This window comes from Talpa occidentalis, unplaced genomic scaffold, assembly GCF_014898055.3.
Source record: "Talpa occidentalis isolate TD23 unplaced genomic scaffold, MPIMG_talOcc4v2.1, whole genome shotgun sequence".
NCBI lineage: Eukaryota > Metazoa > Chordata > Mammalia > Eulipotyphla > Talpidae > Talpa > Talpa occidentalis.
Window position 1 is genome coordinate 54,846,229 of NW_026555331.1, and position 21,513 is coordinate 54,867,741.

Below are 21,513 nucleotides of genomic sequence, written 5' to 3' on the forward strand. Positions count from 1 at the left end.
CATAGTAAAGGTAAGCATGGAAAAGTTGACAGGAGGAGCAAATCAAAACCACAATGAGCTATCACTCATACCTGTAACAATAGCTGTCATCAAAATGATAAAAGATAGCAAGTGTTGGTGAGGTTGAGAAAAGGGAACACATGTGTGCTACTGGTGGGAACACAAATTGGTACAGTTGCTATGGTGAACAGTATGAAGGCCCCTCCCCAAAATTAAAAATACAACTATCTATGGTACAGGAATCCCACTTCTGGGTATGTATCCAAAGGAAATAAAAATAGGATCTTAAAAAGATAATTGCACCTCCATGTTCATTGCAGGATTAGCTACAATAACCAAGATGCAGAAACAACCTTAGTCCATAAAGAGATGAGGGGGTGGGGTGGAGAGTGAAAGAGAGACACTGACTGACTCTGGATATATTAGCCAGGCTTGAGGAAAAAGAAAATATTGCCATTTATAAAAACATGGATGGAACTTGAGGGCATTATGCTAGGCAAAATAAGTCAGAAAGAAAATTTATATGACCTGACTTATATGTGGAACCTTAAAAGTCAATCTGTAGAGACAGAGTGGTGGTTACCAGGATGTGGGGTAAATTGGGAGATAATGGTCAAAGGGTACACACTTCCAGTTATAAATTCTGGGTATCTAATGCATAGCATTGTGATTAGCATCAACAATACTGTATTATAAATCTGAAAGTTGTCAGAGTAGATCTCAAATGTTCTCACCACAGAAAAAGAAATCGCAATTATGTAGTATGCTGGGAGTTATATATAACTCCCTTAATATAAATGTATCAAATCAATACTTTTTTTACCTTACATTTAACAGTGTTTTATATCTCCAATAAAGCTGGAGAGGAAAAAAGCTGACAGACTGGTTCAAGTGAGTAGGGTTTGTCAAAATCAGACTTCTTGTCACCCAATTATGTAGTATGCTGGGAGTTATATATAACTCCCTTAATATAAATGTATCAAATCAATACTTTTTTTACCTTACATTTAACAGTGTTTTATATCTCCAATAAAGCTGGAGAGGAAAAAAGCTGACAGACTGGTTCAAGTGAGTAGGGTTTGTCAAAATCAGACTTCTTGTCACCCAATGATTAGCTCATTGATTACCCCCAAATTACACTATCAAGTCTTTTTTTTTCTTTGAGATGGAATAGTTTCTCCATTTTCCTGGCTCTGTGAGCATCCAGTTCTCAATGTTCTTGTTTTGGGTAAGAAAATTAGTGCCTACTATTTACAATAGCTAAGCTTTGGAAACAGCCCAAATGCCCAAAAACAGATGACTGGATCAAGAAGATGTGGTACATATATACCATGGAATATTACTCAGCATTCAAAAAAGATAAACACATGCAATTTGCAGCAACATGGATGGCGCTGGAAGGGGTCATGCTCAGCGAAATAAGCCAGAAAGAAAAAGAAAAATACCGGATGGTCTCACTCATAGCAGGAATCTAGAAAACTTAAATAAGGGACCAGGAAAATGAATAACTATAAGAAAGTGAAAATCAAAATCAACAAAAAACTATGAACCAGAGACACTTTTTGGGGGTGGGGGGCGGGAGGGGAGGGATTGGAGTCAGAATGGGGGGGTTGCAATTGTATGGGGAATATAAAAATAAAATTTATTATTAAAAAAAAAAAAGAAAATTAGTGCCTAGTATGAGAATTTTCACTTATTCTACCTGTTTTCCATCCAACATTGTAGCCCCTGCCTCTTCTGTGTTCTACATTACCACTTTATTTTTCATTTTCTATGTATTTTACATCATTGTTCCTTTTTTAAAAAAAAAATGTTTCTTTTCTCAGGTGTAGTCCCCACAGAATTTCCACCACCAATTCACCCCTGCACCATTATCTTAGTCCCTTGTGTTTTTTCCGTCCTCACTTTGGTCTCTCCTCCTTCCCTGCACGTCTGACTTATAGTTGTCTCTTTATTGTTGTTTTGTTGTGTTTTTTATTGTTCTTTTTCTCTCTTGGTCCCTTATTTTTTTCCCCTGTATTCCTCCTATAAGCAAAACCATCCAATATTTTTCTTTTTCCTTCTAATTTATTTCACTGAGCATAATCCCTTCCAGCTCCATCCATGTTGCTGTGAATGGCATTATTTTATCTTTGATTGCTGGATAGTATCCATTGTGTATATATACATCTTGATCCAGTCATCTATTTTTGGACATTTGGGTTGTTTCCAAGTCTTATCTATTATAAATAATGCTGCAATAAACATAGGGGTGCAAGTAGCCTTTTGAATTACCACTTAATTTTTTTTAATTGAAGTAACATTGGTTTACAACACCATATGTGATTAGACATATAGGAGAACAGCTCCCCAAATGTATGTTACCACACTCACCACCAAAGTACCCATAGACCAGCATTGTGCATTGAGCCTTTATCCCCATACATTTAGCTCTCCACCCTTCCTTCTGCTAGCCTGAATGCTACAAATATCTAGGGTTTGTTATTGGTTTGGCTTTGATTGACCCTTTGTTTTGTTTCTCTTTAGTCCATTACTGAAACCTTATGATAATTGTTCTTTCTCCTTCTGATTTATTTTATTTAGCAATATCCCCTCAGTTCCAACCATGTTGTTTCAAATAGCAAGAGTTCATCTTTTTTAATGACTGCTATCATTTATCAGTACTCTATTGTTGTTTCACTATTTTTAAGTCCATCTGTAAATTCTCTATTCATCACCCAGAAAAAATTCTGGGTATGTGAGAAGTGCTATTATCTAAAAATAGGGTTGATACATAGAGAATTTCAAGTCCTTTATTCAGATTTTTATAAGGTGTCTGTTTTCTTTTCACCCCCTCTTGCCTTCCATATTCCATAGTAATCCCTGAGCCTGTTGAGGACTGCTCGGGAGCTCAAGGACCTGCTCTTCACTGATTTCCCAGACCTCATGCCTATCTAGTATGATTTGAACTCCCTCTGATCAGTTAAGTCATATACCATTTCTCTGTTCTTTATGTATTTTATTGCTCAGATCTGCAGCTTATTTCATCAAAGATAAAGTTAGTGTTTCTCTTTCAAGTTCTGTTTATTTTGGAGGTGATTTTGTGGAGGGAGTAGAGTGACAGTATCTTTATGGCACATGTTAAATGGTCAATAAAGAACAATACTTGGATTCATTACACAGAAATCAGTTAAAAGAACTTCACTTTCAATTCTTCAAATATACCATGAATATGCTTTTTCATAGTACTGTCAAATAAAAAACAAATCTGGATTTCTTTATTTGAAAGGATTATTGTCTGGGGAGGAGACTGACAATTGCAGTGGGATGAACATATCAACCTTAAGATGCACCAATCAAAAGGTTAGACAGAAAATAACTTTTCTTTTGTGGGTGAGTGAACAAGGCTAAGAAGGAACCAAGAATGGAAAGTGGGATGAGCAGGTGAAGGTTACTCGATCAGAGAGTACATCAGAGACTGTTTACCATAAGGTCAGTTGATGTTCAGCAGGGGCTATTACAGAAGGATTGTGTGTTGTCCTAGGCTAAGGGAGGGTAAAAGCCCAAGGGCCTGCAGAAAAGAGAGAATCTTAATTATATCTTGGTCAAGTGAAGTCAGTAGGTATTTTGTCCATGTTGATTAGTAGCAACAGTTTATTTATGAGACAAGGGACGAAAATCTGGGGGTCTGTCTGGACCTGTCATGTGTGAATGCAGTGGGAGGAGGTGGTTGGAGAGGACTGTGAGTCTTTTCTAAGTCACATGGGGAGGGTGGTTCCCAGTCTTAAGTCATTTCTAAAACACAAAGGGTTAGTAGGATTACTGTAACCATAATTGTTGTCTATACTCACAGGGCCTTGGTAAACTTCAATACTATGATTATATCTTCTATGCCTCACCCAACCCACTTCTCAAGGAAGCCTCTGAGTGATGACTTTACTCCACTTCCTTTGCCAGGCTAACTCCTACTCATTCAGAATTATGCATAGGCAACACCTCTCCTGGTAAAATGTCTAAAACTGACTCCCAAAATATAAATGAACAGTCCTAGTGTGTCTTCTCTCTGTAAACTGTGTGTGAGTTCTGCTTGGTCCTTGAGGCAAAGTTAAGTCTTACTCATTGTATCTTCAGCAGGTTTCTCAGTGACTGAGATTCCATAGGTGCTCAGCAAATAGTGAATGTAGATGAGGTTGTTATCATATCTGTGACTTTTGGAAATGTCTGCTTTTACCAATAACTGAGCAACAGAATAATCCAGACCCTCTGGATGGTTCAAAAGGTCATGATCCACGTGCTTGAGCATCCAACCTACCACTTGGAGATTTGAACCCATCTTTTATATCAGTTCACAATTAACATAGAAGAAAATAATGTGATTTCCATTCCATTGTAATTGCTTTGAAAAAATGCTTTCAAGTAATAGGTTGAATTTTAATTGAATAGTTAATTGTTTTATATAATTTTCAATACTGACTAATGTCAACATAAATGATCACTGAAACAAGATACTAGTGTTGAATTGGTGAGAAGTTTTCTCTTTTGACTTTCAGAGTAGGAAGAAAAATACAGGTGAATTTAAGATTTTCCTAGGGGCTGTAAAATTAAATACTCTGAAAAACACATTGAGTCTGACAGAATTATAGCACTTACGGGGTACTTGGATATTGTAGTTCAAGCCTTTTATTTGTAATTCAGAATTAGTGCTCTGAAATGTGTCATAGAACATTCAAGTTTAGATAAAAGAAATGACTTCTTTAAGGTTCTATTTCCTAAGTTGGGAGTTTTTTTTCCCACTAAACCAAAGAAAGCAAACAAAACTCATATTCAGTTAATATACTAACAAAATCTAAAGTGATTTTCATTGAGTTTTAACCCCAGAGAAAAGTCATAATTTTTACATACTATCAAATACACCAAATGGGATACTTCTAAATATACAACCAAATATCATGAAGAAGTCATCAATATTAAAATCATAAATAGTTCTCTGGGCGCTCACCTAGTTTATAGCAACATGGCCAAAAGCACCAAGAAGGTGGGGATTGAAATAAATACAGGATCCATTATGGTGCCTCTCTCAGGAAAATGGTGAAGAAATGGTTCTACAATTTAGAACATTGCCAAGTGCCAGCCTATAATAAGTGGGTTAATTTATGTAAAATAAATAAACCATAAATAGAGGAAAATCTCTATTTCTCTCTTCTTGACTTTTACAAAGTCAAGCTAAAAATGCTAACTCAATATAGGAGTCAGAAGCCTCTCTGTAGTATTGTCTTCAAATATTCACAAATTATCTCACAGAAATCCAAATCTTATACATTTTTTTCTAAAACCCTCTTAACTGAGATTTCCCCTTGTTAAAACAAGCCAATATTTTTATATACTACCTATATGATCTGAAAGTCTTTGATTGATGGGCTTTGATCATTCATTCAGATTGGTGAACATACAAATTAGACACCTCTGATTCTTAGGCAGACATGTTATCCACTGGCCCTCACTGAATATATAAATTAATAGTTTAGGAAAGTGTTAAGAATCTTTTTCTTTTTTCAACATTTGTGCTTTGTTTTACTAAGACTGACTATCCAATTATGACAGTCAGTATTCATCCTGAGAGAACTAAAGGGAAAACTTGGGCATCAAAACAAAGTTTGAGCAGGCCTTCCCACCTTTACCTCATGTCCTAGGAATAATGTTTTTTTAATGGCTTAGTAGTCAAGTTAGTAGTATTCATTTCTATCACATTAAAATTTACATTTTTGAGCAATGAACTGACCTAATTTTATTCCACTGTTGAGCTCACAATAATTTTTATGATTATTTTAATCTATGTCTTTAATAGTAAAACAACAGTCAACTTAGTTACCCACATTTCTGAAGTCTTTCATTGGATGTTTGAGGAGTCTGTGCTTAAGAGAAGTGACAACTTGCAACATGTTTCTGATCTTGGAGAGAAAAGGATAAGGGCTAGGTGAAATTAGTCCCAGAATTTTAATAGCTTATCAAATGCCTGTAGCTTATAGGAGATCATACTTTCTAGCCAAGTTTCCCTTCCAGTAGTCCACTGATATTTTCAATGTTAAGAAGTCATAAAAGTAAAGCCAGGATAAATAATACCATGAAAAATAAGCATTCCTATAACTGTACCTGAAGAGTCCACTACCATCATCAGAAAAGGATGCAATACTGTGACCTAAGAAGCAGCATAGTCTAAGATTACACATAAATGTAATAAAAATTCAAAATTAAGGACTTTTGACATAAGAAGTGGAATGAATGTACAAAATTCAAGTGAACCACCTTACCAAATTCATGGTAAGGGGAATAAGAAGCAGGAATAAAAGAATATTCTGGAGCAGTACTGAAAAGAGATTATTTTTTTTAACGGTTACTTTTTTTTAATTTTTTTTATTTTTATATTCCCCATACAATTGCAAACCCCTGATTTTGACCCCAATCCCTCTTTGGAAAGAGATTATTTGAAGAAAGAGGAAAGAGAAATGCAGTTTCATTTATTCCATCCGCAAAAATTTTTACTTTGTGGCTATTTTGTATCATGCATGGTTCTAAGTACAAGGTACAAAAGGATAAAGAGAAAAGAACCCCACCCTTTCTAGTCTCACAGAGATAATGGGGAAAACAGGTATTAAGATGACAATTGTAGTGGATGGAATTGTGGCCTCCAAAATGACATGCCATGTTCTAAACCATAGAACTTGCAAATGTGACCTAATTTGGATAATATTTTTGGCTGTACTGAAGTTAAAGATCTTGAGATGATACATCATGGATTACCCAGACAGGCCCTAAATCCAAGTACAAGTATCCTCATAAGAGAGAGAGAGAGAAGGATACCATGGAGGCAGAGATTGGAATGATGTGGCCACAAGCTACTTGCAGCCACTAGATATTAGAAGAAACAAAGATGGGTCTTCCCTTAGAGCCATTAGAGGTAACACAGCCCCGCCAACACCTGGATTTTGAACTTCTGGTCTCCAGAATTGTGAGAAAATAATTTGTTGGTTTAAAATAAACCATCTGGTCTGTCACAATTTGTTATGGCAACCCTACAAAACTAATATAAATTTAATGTCTCCTAGTCACCATATACTGTTGTAAACACTTTACATGTGTTAATTGAACCCTAATAAATACATGAAAAACATACTGTTCAAAATCCTATTTTATAAATGAGGAAATGTAAGCAGAGAGCTAATGCACATTACCCAAAGTCACATGGCTAGTAAGTAGCAGAACTGGTATTCAAACTCAGCCTGACTGATTCTAGAATTCATACTCTTAATCACTGCACTCCCATAATCTCTGTAATCCTATAACAACAAATTATCAAATACTAATAGAGACAAATACATTAATGGAAACCAACACGAGGAAGCATAATTATCATCTTCATTTTACAGATGAAAAAGTGAGGCCCAGAATGGTAAAGAAACCTGCCCTAAATAGTAGAGCCTGGATTGCATCCTAGGGAGCTGGACTCCAGGGAACTGTCACTACACTACAGTGGCTTAATTTAGCTATTTCCCTTTGTGCTAGGAAACATCCCAGCTGTGTTCATAGTTTTAGTTTATTTATTGATCCCCTCCCCCCACCTTAAAACCATCTGAAACAGAGATGAAGTAGAATTTTATCTTCCCAGGTTTTCATATGTTTTTCAAATAACAATAGTAATAGCTAATGTTTTTGAGCTTTTATTATGTGCCAGACTCTATTATGTTTTCTTTTATTCTGATTAATCCTACAAAAGAATCTGCAGATAGACTTTTTTAGTTATCTGCACAATACAGATGATGAAACTGAGGCTCAGAAATATTAAAATTCCTCAAAGTCACACAGCCAGTGCTGGCACAGCTAGCATTTCAGATTGCAAAGAACATATATAACTGACTATATGTGACTGGTAATTGCATGAGAAAAGGAACACACAAAAACCATCACCAGGTTCTAAGACTAGAAGATTCCTCAAAGGAACATCCTTTCTTTGAAATATCCTTTTGCTATGCAGCAAAGACCTGGGATGTTTGGTCAATAGCCTTAGACTGTCCTAAAAAGATTGCTGAGACTTTATTGTCATCATTATCTAGGGTCACCCAGCTGTTCATTTCAGAGTGTTTATCACTTCAGATGTGATCAGGTCCTAAGGAAGTGATTGATGGTAATCTGCCTATAGTAGGCTGACTAGAACTTTGGCATACCTGTATATTATTTATAGAGTCAATAATGCCCAAGAGAAATCATCTTACTGAGACCCACCAGCCATAGCCCATCAAAATGTAAGTCGGGAAGCTGAAAATTGCTTCTTGTTCTGGAAATAGCTTCTTGTTCTGGGATACTCTTAGAAAGTCCTGAAAATATTCAGTCTATAAATTAGGGGCATTGTCACTATTTTTGAACTATGACTTAGAGAAGTGACTTCACCTCTACAAAACTGAGTCTTCTCACTCATTAAATATATCTGTAATTAATTCCTATCTTACAGTATTATTTAAAAGATAATAATGTCTATAAAGTGGGTGGCATTCTACAAATCTCATGTAACCTTTCACTATATCTTGCTATAGAAATTTGCCTGCCACCCACATGGACATGTTCATATTACTTATCCAAGCAAACTTTCTCCAAAATATTACTGAAGAAAATCAGATTATTTTAATTTACTTTCCTAATAATCACAACAACATCCAGTTCCTGATTTTGCTAATTCTTTTTTGGTGGTTTCCTTCAGACATACTGCTTTCTGATAGCATTAATTTCTTAAGAAGTCTTCTCAAGGTCATGCTGTGGGATATGTTAATTCCATGTAACTTTCCTATGGAAAGCTATTCTTTTCTGTGGGATGAAGATCTTTAATTTAGCATGCATCCCAGAACATAGCACCTATACAATAATCTCCAGAGTGGTGATTCATATTATTTTAGGTTCCTGTGTCTCTTTTCCCCTCTAAATACAGCACAATCTTTTCATCCCCAATGATTTTAAGGGATGGCAGCAAACCTTAATATCTAAAATCTATCCTATAATAGATTTAAAGGTAAATCCCCAAAATAATTAAAGGTATAAAATCTAGCATATAAAGATAAGTGAAAGACATCTAGATGCTTTATGGTCAAAAGTTAAGAAATAAGCCATCATTAAAGAATGGAACAAGCAAAAAATGAAACTGTGTTACAGGTATAAGGAATTAAGAAAAATGCCTGACAATGTGCTAAATGTAGATATGAGCTACATTAGAATGTTGTCAACTTTTTCCTCCTTTGGAAATTTAAAAGATGTAGTTTAGATGCATTTATTGGGGACAGTTTGATTCAATCCTACATGTATCCTTGCCCAAGGGCTGACAGATGGATCAAATTACCTCTCAGTATCCCTTCCAGCCCCAGACTTCTGTTTTTCTATGACTGTAGGGCTAGCATGTTAGCTGAGTCAGATTTGCCCTTGTAACTTAGTGAGTGTCAGCAGCTTGAAAGAAAACAGGTAGACTCTTTGTCCTAAAAATAAATGCCTCTTGGGCCTCCCCATGGCTCAGTTGTTCAGCACTGGGCTGCGAAGCTGCCCGCAGCCTCTGCAGCGCCAATTCGATACCCGGCTGCCTGCAAGGGTCCCACATGGCACGCAGACCTCTCCTGCCACGCCCGCTGGTCCCCTCAGCAGTGTATTTCGTCAGTCTGCCTGTTCTGTTCCACACTCTGGCTCTGGTGAATTCTCTCTCACCCTCCTGCACTTCTGACTGTACCCAGTGCTTGTATTAAAAAAAAATCCTCTCTACCCTGTACAAAATAAATTATAACACTGTTTACCAATATTTGCTTGTATGGTAGGATGAGGGAGTCAGTCACAAAGTATTTTTGGTCTTCTAAAGTTCCCTGGAAGAAACCAAACTTGGACACCTAGCTGGAGACGCAGTAACTAAACCTGCTCAGGGCTTAGCAGAGATCAAGAACAAACAAATAAGAAGAGTCCCAAACAGAAGACAGATTGTCAAGTTAAACTGTGCTTAATAGAAAATGTGGCTCTAGGCTTTTATAAAAGATCAAGCTCTCCTCCTTCCCAGCTGAGTTTGGTCACTCTTTCCATGAATACGAAGTGACTGTCAGATATAGAGCAATTGAGAAGGCACTGGGCACACTATAGTAAGCCAAGCAATCATTACTACTGTTTTCCTGCAAAGCGCTGAACAGGTGCTTTGAATTGGGGACCATATCATGAATGACTACAGGATCTGTACTCATGACAAATAATGACTGAATTGCTAATATGTACAAGGCACTGTTTTCAGCACATGGGATGGTATCCCAATAGACAAATCCTTTGCCCCAGACCACTCCCCCAGGAGTTTGTATTTTGGTAAGAGGAAGTTACATAATGAAAGAAGCATAAGATGGGCTAAGAACTATGGTAAGGAGCCTATACTGGCTGACAGGTATGCCCTGAGAAGGAATGTTTCTATTGACATGTAAAGAATGAGTGGGAACTGGTAAAAGGCTTATGTGTGGGGAGGAGTCACCTGGAAAGTTTTCTATTTACAGTTACCAAATGTTGTCAAACTGCCACAATTTGCTTGTTTAGTAGGATAGAGGGTCATTTATCTTTCTCTTAAGGATGCTGAGTAAAAGGGACACTCATCTACTGTTGGTGGGAATGCAATTTGGTGCAGCCTCTGTGGAAAAGGTATGGAGATGTCTTTAAAAATGGAAAGCCCATGTGACCAAGCAGTACTTCCACTAAATATTTACCAAGATGAAAAGGTTTATGTACTCCCATGTCACTGAACCAACCAACCCAAGTGCCCAATGACAGGTGACTAAATAATTATGGACTATATACTCAATGTTAAACTTTGAAATAGCTGAGTAGTATAAATAGTGTGTTTTGGGATAAAGTGGATGAAACTTGACATGATTATGCTGTCAGAAAGTGAAAGGCAGATATTGGGTTATTTCACTTGTCTGTGGACTGACTATAAATAACAAAAAAAAAAAATACATTGACAAAGTACAGCAAAAACAATTCTTAGACTTTGAGAGAAATTACAAGAATTGGGGGGAGTGAGAGTATACATATAGAGGAGTAAAAATGTTACCCCAAAGTTATATAGACATGTAAATGACTCAAAAAATATTCAAATATTTGTACAATCATTTAAAAAATATCAAAGGCATACTTTAACCTGTTTTATCTCATTTTTACCTTGTGGATTTACTGATCTTTAAACTACTGTAAATTATGATGAAATTCTAATGCTATATCATTTGGATACAAAATTCAAAATTGAATAAGTTTATTCCAATTGTGCAAGCATTCAGTCTAATTCCAAAGTGTTTCATGTTACTGTATATAAATAATGCATTTGACATTGTGACATGGATCTTTCCCCACCTGCATTGAATATGAATTATAGGTTGGTTCCTGCACTACAGGTAGACCTGTGGCAGCCCGGCAGCATCTCCTATGTATCAGAAGGAACAGTTACAGATGTCCATATTCCCAAAAATGGTTCCTGGATCCTGTTAGCCTTCTTACAGGAAGCCAACATCCAGTACAAGTAAGCATTCTTTTTCGCTTGCTTAATTCATTTAAACTAAACTGAATTGAATGAGAGCTATGTACAGGTTATATATTGAATGCCTTCCAAAATGTTTCAGGTACTACTTTCTGAATTGGGAAAACCAACATGAATATATTCACCTTTGATAAGCTTATTAATGTAATGGGAGAGAGGAGAGCAGCTACACTGACACATTTTCCTCCCATTACTACTAGATGGCTAGTGTAAACACAAATTTTTTTTCTGTATGGGGAAAGGAGTGCTATCTAAAAATACCTAGAAGGTGAATGGGAGGCAGAAAAATTTCCTGCAGGAGTGGTGTCAGCTAGGCAGAGGATGAAACCTAAGACCTTGCAGGCAGGGGAAACAATACAAGCACAGGGAAGGAGCAGCAAAACATGTCCAGGGACCTACAGGTGATCTTTGTTATTCGTACATAAAGTATCTATCAGAGTGAAAAAAAAGCCCTAGAGCCAAGAGGAGGCCTGGCCTGTTGTAGGAAGCCTGATGCTCAGATCTTATCCTATAGGCCTTGGTACACAAATGGAGGAATTAAGCAAGGGAGTTACATGTAACTGGGCAGGAGTAGCAGTAGAATACTACAATAATAGTCCAGATAAGAGAGAGTGAGGCTCTAAATCAGGACCAGATTAGTGGAATAGGAAAAGATTTTAAAAAATAGTTCAGAAGCAAAATCACCTGGACTGAGCACTTGGTCAGATGTGGGTGGAAGAGGATGAAGTCAAGAATGACTCCAAGTCTTTGGCTTGAGTGACTGAATAGACACATTCCAACAGGTTTGGATATTTTTCAGAGCTGTTTTTAAAGGCATAGTGAGAGCAGTAAGACTAGAGGAAGTAGAAGATAGTCATAAGAGTCAAAGAAGAAATATGTTTATAGTGCCAAGTACGGTAGTAATATCCAGAGAGAAGACTGACAAGTTTCCTTTGGATTTAATAATGGTAATTGTTTTGGTAACTCTAATACTGGGATTAGATTGTTAGGAGCAAAAGACAGAGAAGTGAACAGAAGGTGAGAACATGGAGGAGCAAGGCAGAGTAGTGCTCTTAGAAGTCAGAATAAAAAGAAGCAAATAATGAGGAGTAATAACAGGTGGTTGCAGCATGATGACTGCTTAAAATTGGTGTGTTATTTCAGTGGGAGCAACATGGGCAGGTAGGCTGAGTGTTGTTGGGACCAATGGGGAAGGAGATATAAATGATTCAGGGAAAGAATGCACAGGTGGAGGACTGGGTTTGAAGATTATCTCTTCATATATTATAATTACAAAGATGCAAATGGCATCAGATTAAGATTGTAGAGAGAAAAGTCAGCAAGTTGAAAGACATGCCAGCTAAATTTTCTCATGAAGAAGCAAAATTATCTATAGAAGCAAAGAAACTCATTGAACACTACTGCCAAGAGAAAAACTGTGGGTAGAACTAATAAAAGGAGTTGTTGCAAAGCAGAACGGATGCAGAATTGAAGTTTTGTTGGGTAGAATGACAGAATGATCTTGGTGCAAGGAAGTGGAGATTCCCAGTGAGATACTAGCTCAAGTATTCACCCATGGGGCCTAACCTAGATATAAAAAAGGCACATAATGGAAAAATGTGTAGTGTGACTGAAGGCAACAAAAATGGAAGTTTTGACAAGGTGTAGGTTGTTGGATGTCAAGAATTCTGGACCAGAACAAATATGACTGGTGACAAGATTCAGGGGGTGGCCATGAAGGAGCTGGGAAGATTAAAGTTAGGGGAAAGCAACAGGAATAACATGATGCTGAAGGGAAGAAGAGTTCTTCCTGGAAGTTACAAATTAAGGGGGAAGATATAAAATGGGATCCAGTAGGTCACTGACCTCTCTCCCTTCTGACCCCTTGGTAGGTGAGGTGGAAGAACAGACAGATACAAAAGAATGTGTGTTCTTGAGAATCCAATTTCTCTTGCGGCAAAAATGAGGCTTCTTTGAAAAGACCAGAGAATGTGGGAATTTTCTTTACAATGGAAGAGGGATTCCAGTAAGCACAAGGAAATGGTGGAGAGATGGAGTCAATGCAGGATTTCAGGGTGGAGGCAAGTTGTGATAGGGTAGGAAGCACAATGTGAATATTGAGACAGAAGGGAGTAACTTAACCGTCTCTTTGGTATCCTAGAATTTTAGGACTGAGGGAAATGGTTGTAAATGATTAACTTCAACTACCCCAACATTTTAGCAAGTTCTTGTGCTGCCAAAACTGGCACAAAGATCCCTAATAGTGTCTGGCAAGGTCTGAGGACCTGGGTCAAGTGAGGGCCCTTTTCGCTGTGCTAAGGGGTGCAGAGTGGTGGTGGCATGCCTCCTCATCCACAGAAATACTGCCCTGCCAAAAAGATCATTACAGTCTTATAAAAGCACTGATATGCATTTTGGAGAAAAGTATTTTGTCTGTGCTTCTAGAATAGAGACACAGCTGTGCATAAAGTTATTGTTCATGTTGGACACATTGTAGTCATTACTGTAGCTTTGAAGACATGCTTTCATTCTGTGAATGCCTGGCAGGAAAGAGCTTGGCAATTATATCTCTAGGTGCCAAGCAATAACACACATGCTTCATTAATAATTATTCAGTAAAAAAAGAATATATCAGTTATTTTAACAAGTCCCTTTTCTGTCATTAAATATAAATCATGCGAAACTGATAAAGAAAAAATATCACAGAGCATATAATCTTAAATGAGTGCTTTTAATCTGTTGTCTCCTCATAGGAAACAATCACTTAGTATTCATTTTGTTGGTCCCAAGATAACACATAAGACTCAATTAAATTCCAGGGGACCATAGGTAGAGATCATTTTAATTGACTTTATTATAGCCCTGAGTATTTTCAAAATATTATCACTTATTCTGTACAGCCATACATGTAACTATAGTCATCTTCAAAGCAAAGAGATCATGACCCCTTATGTATTGCCCCTAGAGATGATCAACCTGTCTCAATGAAATAACAGATGAGGTGCTATTCTGCTAAGAGAAATTCTATTGTTTTATCAATAAAATACCTGGAAAAAAAAGGAAATTCAAATTTTGGGACTCTCTTACCCATCCTGGAAGCTTTGGGGACATGTTTTCATACCAAGTGATGACATCACTTGCAAAATTCTTAATAATTCTAGTCACTATTATGGGAGGGGAGGAGTATACAATTTGGGATAGGAGTAGTAATCAGCTATATGTAACTAAGAAAATAGAATGGTAACAAAAACCATTTTGGGGATATCATGTGCTTGTCAGTCTACTGACTTCCATTTAACTACTTGCAAGGACAATAGGTCTAGATGTGCCTATGGCCTGTATTAAGTACAGTCTGTTACTGATCAGTGACCCTGAATCACTCAAGTAGGGCTACCAAAACAAAGGGCCAAAGGTTTGTTGGTTTAAAAAAACAAACAGTTATCTCATGTTTCTGGAGGCTAGAAGTCTGAAATCAAGGTGTCAGCAGTGTTAGTTGTTTGTGAGGGAAGGATCTCCCAGGCCTCCCTCCTGGTTTGTTCATGGCCATCTTCTCACCGTCTCTTCCTACTGTTTCCCTCTATGTATGTCTATCTTTGTGTTCTCATCTTTCCCTTTTTTTAAATTGTGATAAAATATAAATAACATAAAATTTACCATTTTAAACATAAAACATGAGGCCTTAAGCACATTTACACTGCTGTGCAACCATGGGCACCATCCATTTCTAGAATTTTTTTATCTACCCAAACAACCAATTTACCCTTTATTAGTATACCAGTCATGTTGGATTAGGGCCCACCCTAGTGGCTTCTTCTTAATTACACCTAAAACAGCCCAATTTCCAAATAACGCCACATTCTGAGCACACACGAATTTGAAGGACGCAATTCAATCTATAAAATAGTTTACTTCTTTGTGTGACAGTCCACAGGTCAGGAGGCTGTTGCTATACTACTCCTGCCACTACCACTGCTGATCACAGCATGAAGCTGGTAACTAGATGCTGGAGCAAGTCCAGCCTGCAACCCCTTCTGAACAGTCATGTCTATGTGACCACAACGTGGCTAAGACAGCAGCATCAAGAGATGACCTCTGCCTTGCTCTTAACTTCTAGCTTGTCAGAGATCACAAATTTGTATCCAGAACACTAGCTGCAAGATTATCTAGAGCTTTTGCAGTACAGCAAGTCCAAGAAAGAAGGATAATAAGTGCTATAAAGAGTTGACCATGTCCAGCACAGACAAGAAAGGAAAAAGGAAGCAAGGCTCAGTCGTGTACTTATGATCTATTTAAAATATTGATTTAGGGACCTCCCTGGTGGCATAGGGGTTAAAGACTCAGTGCTATCAAGCTATCGCCAGCCACTACAGCTGAATCACATGGCACAGCAGACCTCTCCTGTCTCACTCACTGTTCCCCTCAGCAGTGCATTTCAGTAGATATGCCTGTTTTGCTCGCCACTCCAGTGAGGCCCCTGCACCTCTCACCCCCTGCACCTCTGGCCTATACCCCAGTTCTTGTATGCATAAATAAATCTTTAAAAAAAATTTATTTGAAATTAATCTAGAGGACTGAGAGCAGTGAGTCCCCAGATTTAATTAGCCTAAATTACTGGTTTCCAAATTGCTAGTCTAAATTAGTAGTTCTTAAGCCTGACAATATTTTTAAAATCATCTGATGTGTTTTTAAATCAGACCCATACCCTATTTACATTCTATTCTGATGTAACAGGATCTAGTCTGGGTTCTGAAGCAACCCAAGTTAAGAATCACTAATTTAAATGAATGGATAAAACACTAGGAATCCAAAGACTAGCTCTTTTTATAGCACTAGGAAACTTTAAAATAAAACTGAGAAACTTAAGAGTATATTCATTAAAGGAGTTAATAACCTAATGTGATTGCTTTCAACATCAAACTGAAACTTTATCATTTTCTTACTTCATTGAAAACACTAGCAAAGTTGACAAGAAAATATTAAAACAAATCTTTTGTGGGAGCCATTCTCCTTTAGAATATTTAGACCGTTTTCTGAGCATTTTATATGTGGTAACAAGTATTTGTCGATTGACAATAAATTACAAAAATCTAATCAACTAAGAAGCATAAATAACTTTTCATACTGAAACTCTTGGGAAAATATTACCTTTTTTAAGGCAACAATGGTTTTTCTACCAAGAACTGGCAACCCAAGTGATGAATCAGAGAAATTGCTCTTACCTTGAGTGGAAACAAGTTATCTGCACTTATTTATATTTAGACAATCTGTCCACTTTACAAGTATTGCAAAAAAATATATCAGTTTTGTAAACGCCCTAAACTTTTTGAATATTTTTAAAGTTTCTATTTTTGTTTGTGTATTTTTATATGTTTCAACTGGGATTTTAGAAGAAGACTCTTTAGATTTCTGGCAGTGGCAAATCTAGTTTTTTCAGATAGAGAAACAGCCAATGAAAATGGATACATGACAGGGTGAGGGAGGCATATCTAAAGATTGATTGCAGTAACTAGAAGGTGTTGACAGTTTAAAACCACCTCAGCCCTAATCAAACTAGCTTTCTTGACCATTCCATATTCTCTCTCAACAAAGGAAGTGTAGACACAGACATACAGGTCCATTTTGATTTTTAAGACCTGCACTGGCTATACTGTAAAATTCCTTAGCTCTAATTTCACCTTCTGTAAATTCTTTTGAAAGATAAAACATGTGGGCCTCCCTGGTGGCGCAGGGGGTTAAGATGCAACCTATGAAGCTGTGCGCAGCCTCCACAACACAAGTTCCCCAGCCGGCCAGCGAGCAACCCACATGGCGCTGCAGACCTCTCCTGACTTGCCTGCTGCTCCCCTCAGCAGTGTATTTCAGTCAATCTGCCTGTTCTGCTCCCTACTCTGTCTCTGATGAATCCTCTCACCCCCCTTCACATGCACACAACTCTGGCCTGTACCCCAGCTCTTATATGCATAAATAAATAAAAATATTTAAAAAAAAAAAAGATAAAACACGCAAGCAAAACTTTTTAGCTGCCTGCCAGGCCCAGAAGAAATAATTTAGGGGCTCTTTAACATCTCTAAATATTCCAAAGAGTGAGCACCTTGTTAGCGCATGGCACCCTAGTTAGAAGAGATGGGTGAGTGTTGAGAAGACAAGCCTGTATGTAGATCAGATGTCTCATCAAGAATATAGAGACACCAAAGAAAGGGTCAGACAAGGACAGACTTTAAAACCAACCCTTGAAAATGGAGCATAGATCTGAGGCATGTGGGGAGGGCAAATGGACTATGGTGGAGGACTATGGGTGTTTTAGTGCGGGGAGAGCTGGTATAACCACCCCTGGGGGGAGAAATCCTATACTGTCAAGAAATTAACAAGGCTATAAAACAATGGTACTGCATTAAAAATTTAAAAATAAGCTAATAACTCCAGCTAGATCTGGTTCCACACATTACAGTCACCGTGACCTCAGTCTTCGATTTCCAAATTCATTCACTTTGATTAACTGAGTTTGTCTACTCTTGGTATTCTTAATATTGGCAGGCAGTGAAAATGCCTTTGTTAAAGCTAGGTTTTTTGTTTTGATTGTCAGTTTCCTTGAAGACAGTTTCTTACCTACTTTGCCCTCTGAGTATTGGGCCAGGTATGCTGGGAGAGACAAGAAAAATCTTCCAATGATGAAAGAGATGGGGACAGAAAGAATCAGCAGGAGGGCCTCCCTGGTGGTGCAGCGGTTGAGCAAGCTGCCCGCAGCCTCTGCAGCGCCGGTTTGATCCCTGGCCACAGGGCGAGGGTCCCACATGGCGCGCAGACCTTTCCTGCCACCCGCTGCTCCCCACAGCAGTGTACTTCATTAGTCTGCCTACTCTGCTCTCCGCTCTGGCTCTGGTGAATTCTTTCACCCTCCCGTGCTTCTGACTGTACCCAGTGCTTGTATAAATAAATAAATAAATCTTAAAAAAAAAAAAAAGAAAGAAAGAAAGAAGCAGAAGGAAAAGAGGAAGTGGCAATGGAGTCTTGTTTCAGTTTTCAAAATGTTACACTGGACCTGGGGTCAAAAGATTAAAATTTGGGTTCACATTCCAAATTCAAATTCTGGCTCTGTAAAACCAGCAGAGTAACATTGGTGTGTTCTTAACCCTTTTGAACCTGTTTCTCCATTTGTAAAATGGAGATAACAATAAAATCCACATCATGGTTACTATGGTCAAATTTAAAAAAAAATAAATAAATAAGATCATATGTGAAAAAAAACAATACAATGCCTAGTACCTGGTAGGTATTCAATATATATAAAGGTTCCTGTCTGTCTAGTAACTGTTCAATCAGTGGTAGTTATAATACTATTTGGGAACATCTGCTTATAATTTTACATTTTTAATTCATTACATTTAATAGTTTTTATTGTCTGAAAAAAATTTTCCCAACATTTTAGTATTTTTAGAAATGTCCATTTTCATTGTCATTTTCATGGATGTGTGACTTTCCCTTGATATTACCTGATTTTCTATCATTTCAAATCCAGGATACTCATAGATGATCTGCAGAAAGCACTGGAAAAGGGAAGCAGTTTGCAAACCCAGAGAAGTCGAAGATCACTTGCTGAATATAATTATGAAGTTTATCACTCCTTAGAAGAAGTATGTAATCAAAGGAGTCATTATTGGTTTGTTTTTTTTTTTTTCTTTACAAATGCAATCTTATTTAGATCTAAGGACTGGGAGAAATGCATAGTGACAGTGGGGCTATATGAAAAGTATATATAGCTCATATTGCCTAGGCATTCTGATCAGTCACCTCTTCCATTAAGCCTTTTACTGCCATAGAAGACATAGCAAAATGATTTGAATTTCACCTGCTTTGCCCAACCCACTCCTACAAAGGACAGGGGAAGTGCAATGGAAAAGTAAGGTAAGGTATCTGTACTTCTACAAAGACCTTCACTAAAAAGCCATGGAAGTTTCAGATAGACAGAATTCAAGGCCAATGACTTGGTTGACAGGTAATGTGATCTTTGAAATCTTCCCTGGAACAGATGCAAAGATGGGGTATGGGGGATTAAAAAGTTTTACATAGAAGTGTTATTAACAAGTGAATTTTTAAAAATGTGTTTATGTACATACAAATATATAGAGACATATCCTGCTTATATCCTACTCATAAGACTAAATAATAGAAAGAAAATATGGGTGCTTTCCAAAATTCACTTTTTCAGCAGAGCCTCCTTCACAGCATGGAACAGTGGGATACTTTTGTGTGACTTCCTTACTCTTTAGAGGGCTTTTAAGTCAAAATTATCACCTATCTTTCTAAGTGCCTTCTTTATCCATCTCAAATATACCTTCTCCTGATGACAGATAAGTGTCTGTGAATGGATCAATGCAAATGTACACTATTACTGGAGAAACTATTCAGAGTATGCTCTCCAGTGTGTGACTTAGCAGAATAACGTTTAAATGCAAAAGATAATGTCTCTTTTAGTTAGCATCTTCCGCTTAGTGGCAAATTACAATATGTGGGAATTTAATGAATACTTTCAAGTAGTTTGGATGGTTTTCTTGAAGTTGATTTTTTTTTCCTCTTAAATGCTTGGGGAGAGATAGAAATAAGTTTTTTTGGTTTTTGAAAGATTTATGCATACAAGAGCTGGGGTACAGGCCAGAGGATGAGAGCATTCACCCAGAGAAAGAGTGAGGAGCAATGGGTGAGACAGGAGAGGTCTGCTGAGCCATGTGGGTCACCACCCTGGCCGGGGATTGAACTCGTGCTGCAGTGGCTGCAGATTGCTTCATAATGCTGACGCTTACCCCTTGTGCCATCAGGGAGGACCCAGAAATAAATTTTGACTTTCAAAAAGAACCCAGAACACATTAGCTATCTGTAAATTTCTATCATCAAGATATTAATGATAAATGGCAATAGAAGGTATGCTTTAAAGAGGGAAAAACAAGGATAGGAGGACATTATTATTTGTAAAGGTAGAAAATAAAATAATTTTAAGAATTCAAAAGAATTAATGGAAAATAACTGGGCTTTTTTTAATTTAATGTTCCTCTTTGAGTTCTGAGACCTATTGTAGTTTTTATCTTTTCTGTACTAAAATTTCCATAGTTATGAGAGTCTGACATGGTTTATATTTTTTTGCTTTTAGATTCAGAATTGGATGCATCATCTGAATAAAACTTATACAGGCTTCATTCATATGTTCTCAATTGGAAAATCATATGAAGGAAGATCTCTTTTTGTTCTAAAGGTGAAAATGAGAAATTATTAAATAAATATCTGCTTAGATGTTCATCTTCAACTTTGACAAGAGGAAATGGTCTTTCATAATATCTCATATTTAACATCTAATAATTTCAGGGGGTGGGGAAAGTTGAGCCATATATTTTTTTAAAGATTATTTATTTATACAAGCACTAGGTACAGTCAGAAGTGAGGGAGGGTGAGAGAATTCACCAGAGCCAGAGCGGGGAACAGAACAGGCTGACTGGAAAAGTACACTGCTGAGGGAAGTAGCGGGCGGCAGGAGAGGTCTGCACGCCATGTGGGACCCTCGCCCTGTGGCCAGGGATCAAACCGGCGCTGCAGAGGCTGCAGGCAGCTTCGCAGCCCAGCACTCAACTGCTGTGCCACCAAGGGAGGCCCAAGTTGAGCCATATTTGATACTTGCCTTTGAGTATTCCAGAGAAGACTTCTTTTAACATTCAGATTTTTTGATCCACTTGAAAAAAACTTCAAAATTGGTTCATCTTAAGTAGTAGCAACTCATAACCAATCTAGCTACTGAACAATAGTTCACCATACATTTGAAGACAAACATCTAAAAGGATTTAATCTGTATTCATTGTCTTTATTCTCTCACCTCCCAGTCAGACCTTGACACACTGGTCTCTGCCCTTCTTCCTCCCCCCCCCCACAATCCCCTCCTTATTTAGCCATTATATAGAGACACATATGTCCTGCTCAAACAATAAATT

The 21,513-nt window shown here is 37.5% G+C and overlaps 1 protein-coding gene across 1 annotated transcript in view; it reads left to right on the forward strand.

Annotated features, from left to right (window-relative positions):
- The window catches only part of CPA6 (carboxypeptidase A6), a 267,113-nt gene that overhangs the window by 168,245 nt on the left and 77,355 nt on the right, over positions 1-21,513 (forward strand). Inside the window, exons 3-5 of the mRNA XM_054692202.1 lie at positions 11,421-11,545; positions 19,059-19,173; positions 20,685-20,786. Of these exons, the coding sequence (XP_054548177.1) occupies positions 11,421-11,545; positions 19,059-19,173; positions 20,685-20,786 (342 nt within the window). The remainder of the gene's footprint in view (positions 1-11,420; positions 11,546-19,058; positions 19,174-20,684; positions 20,787-21,513) is intronic.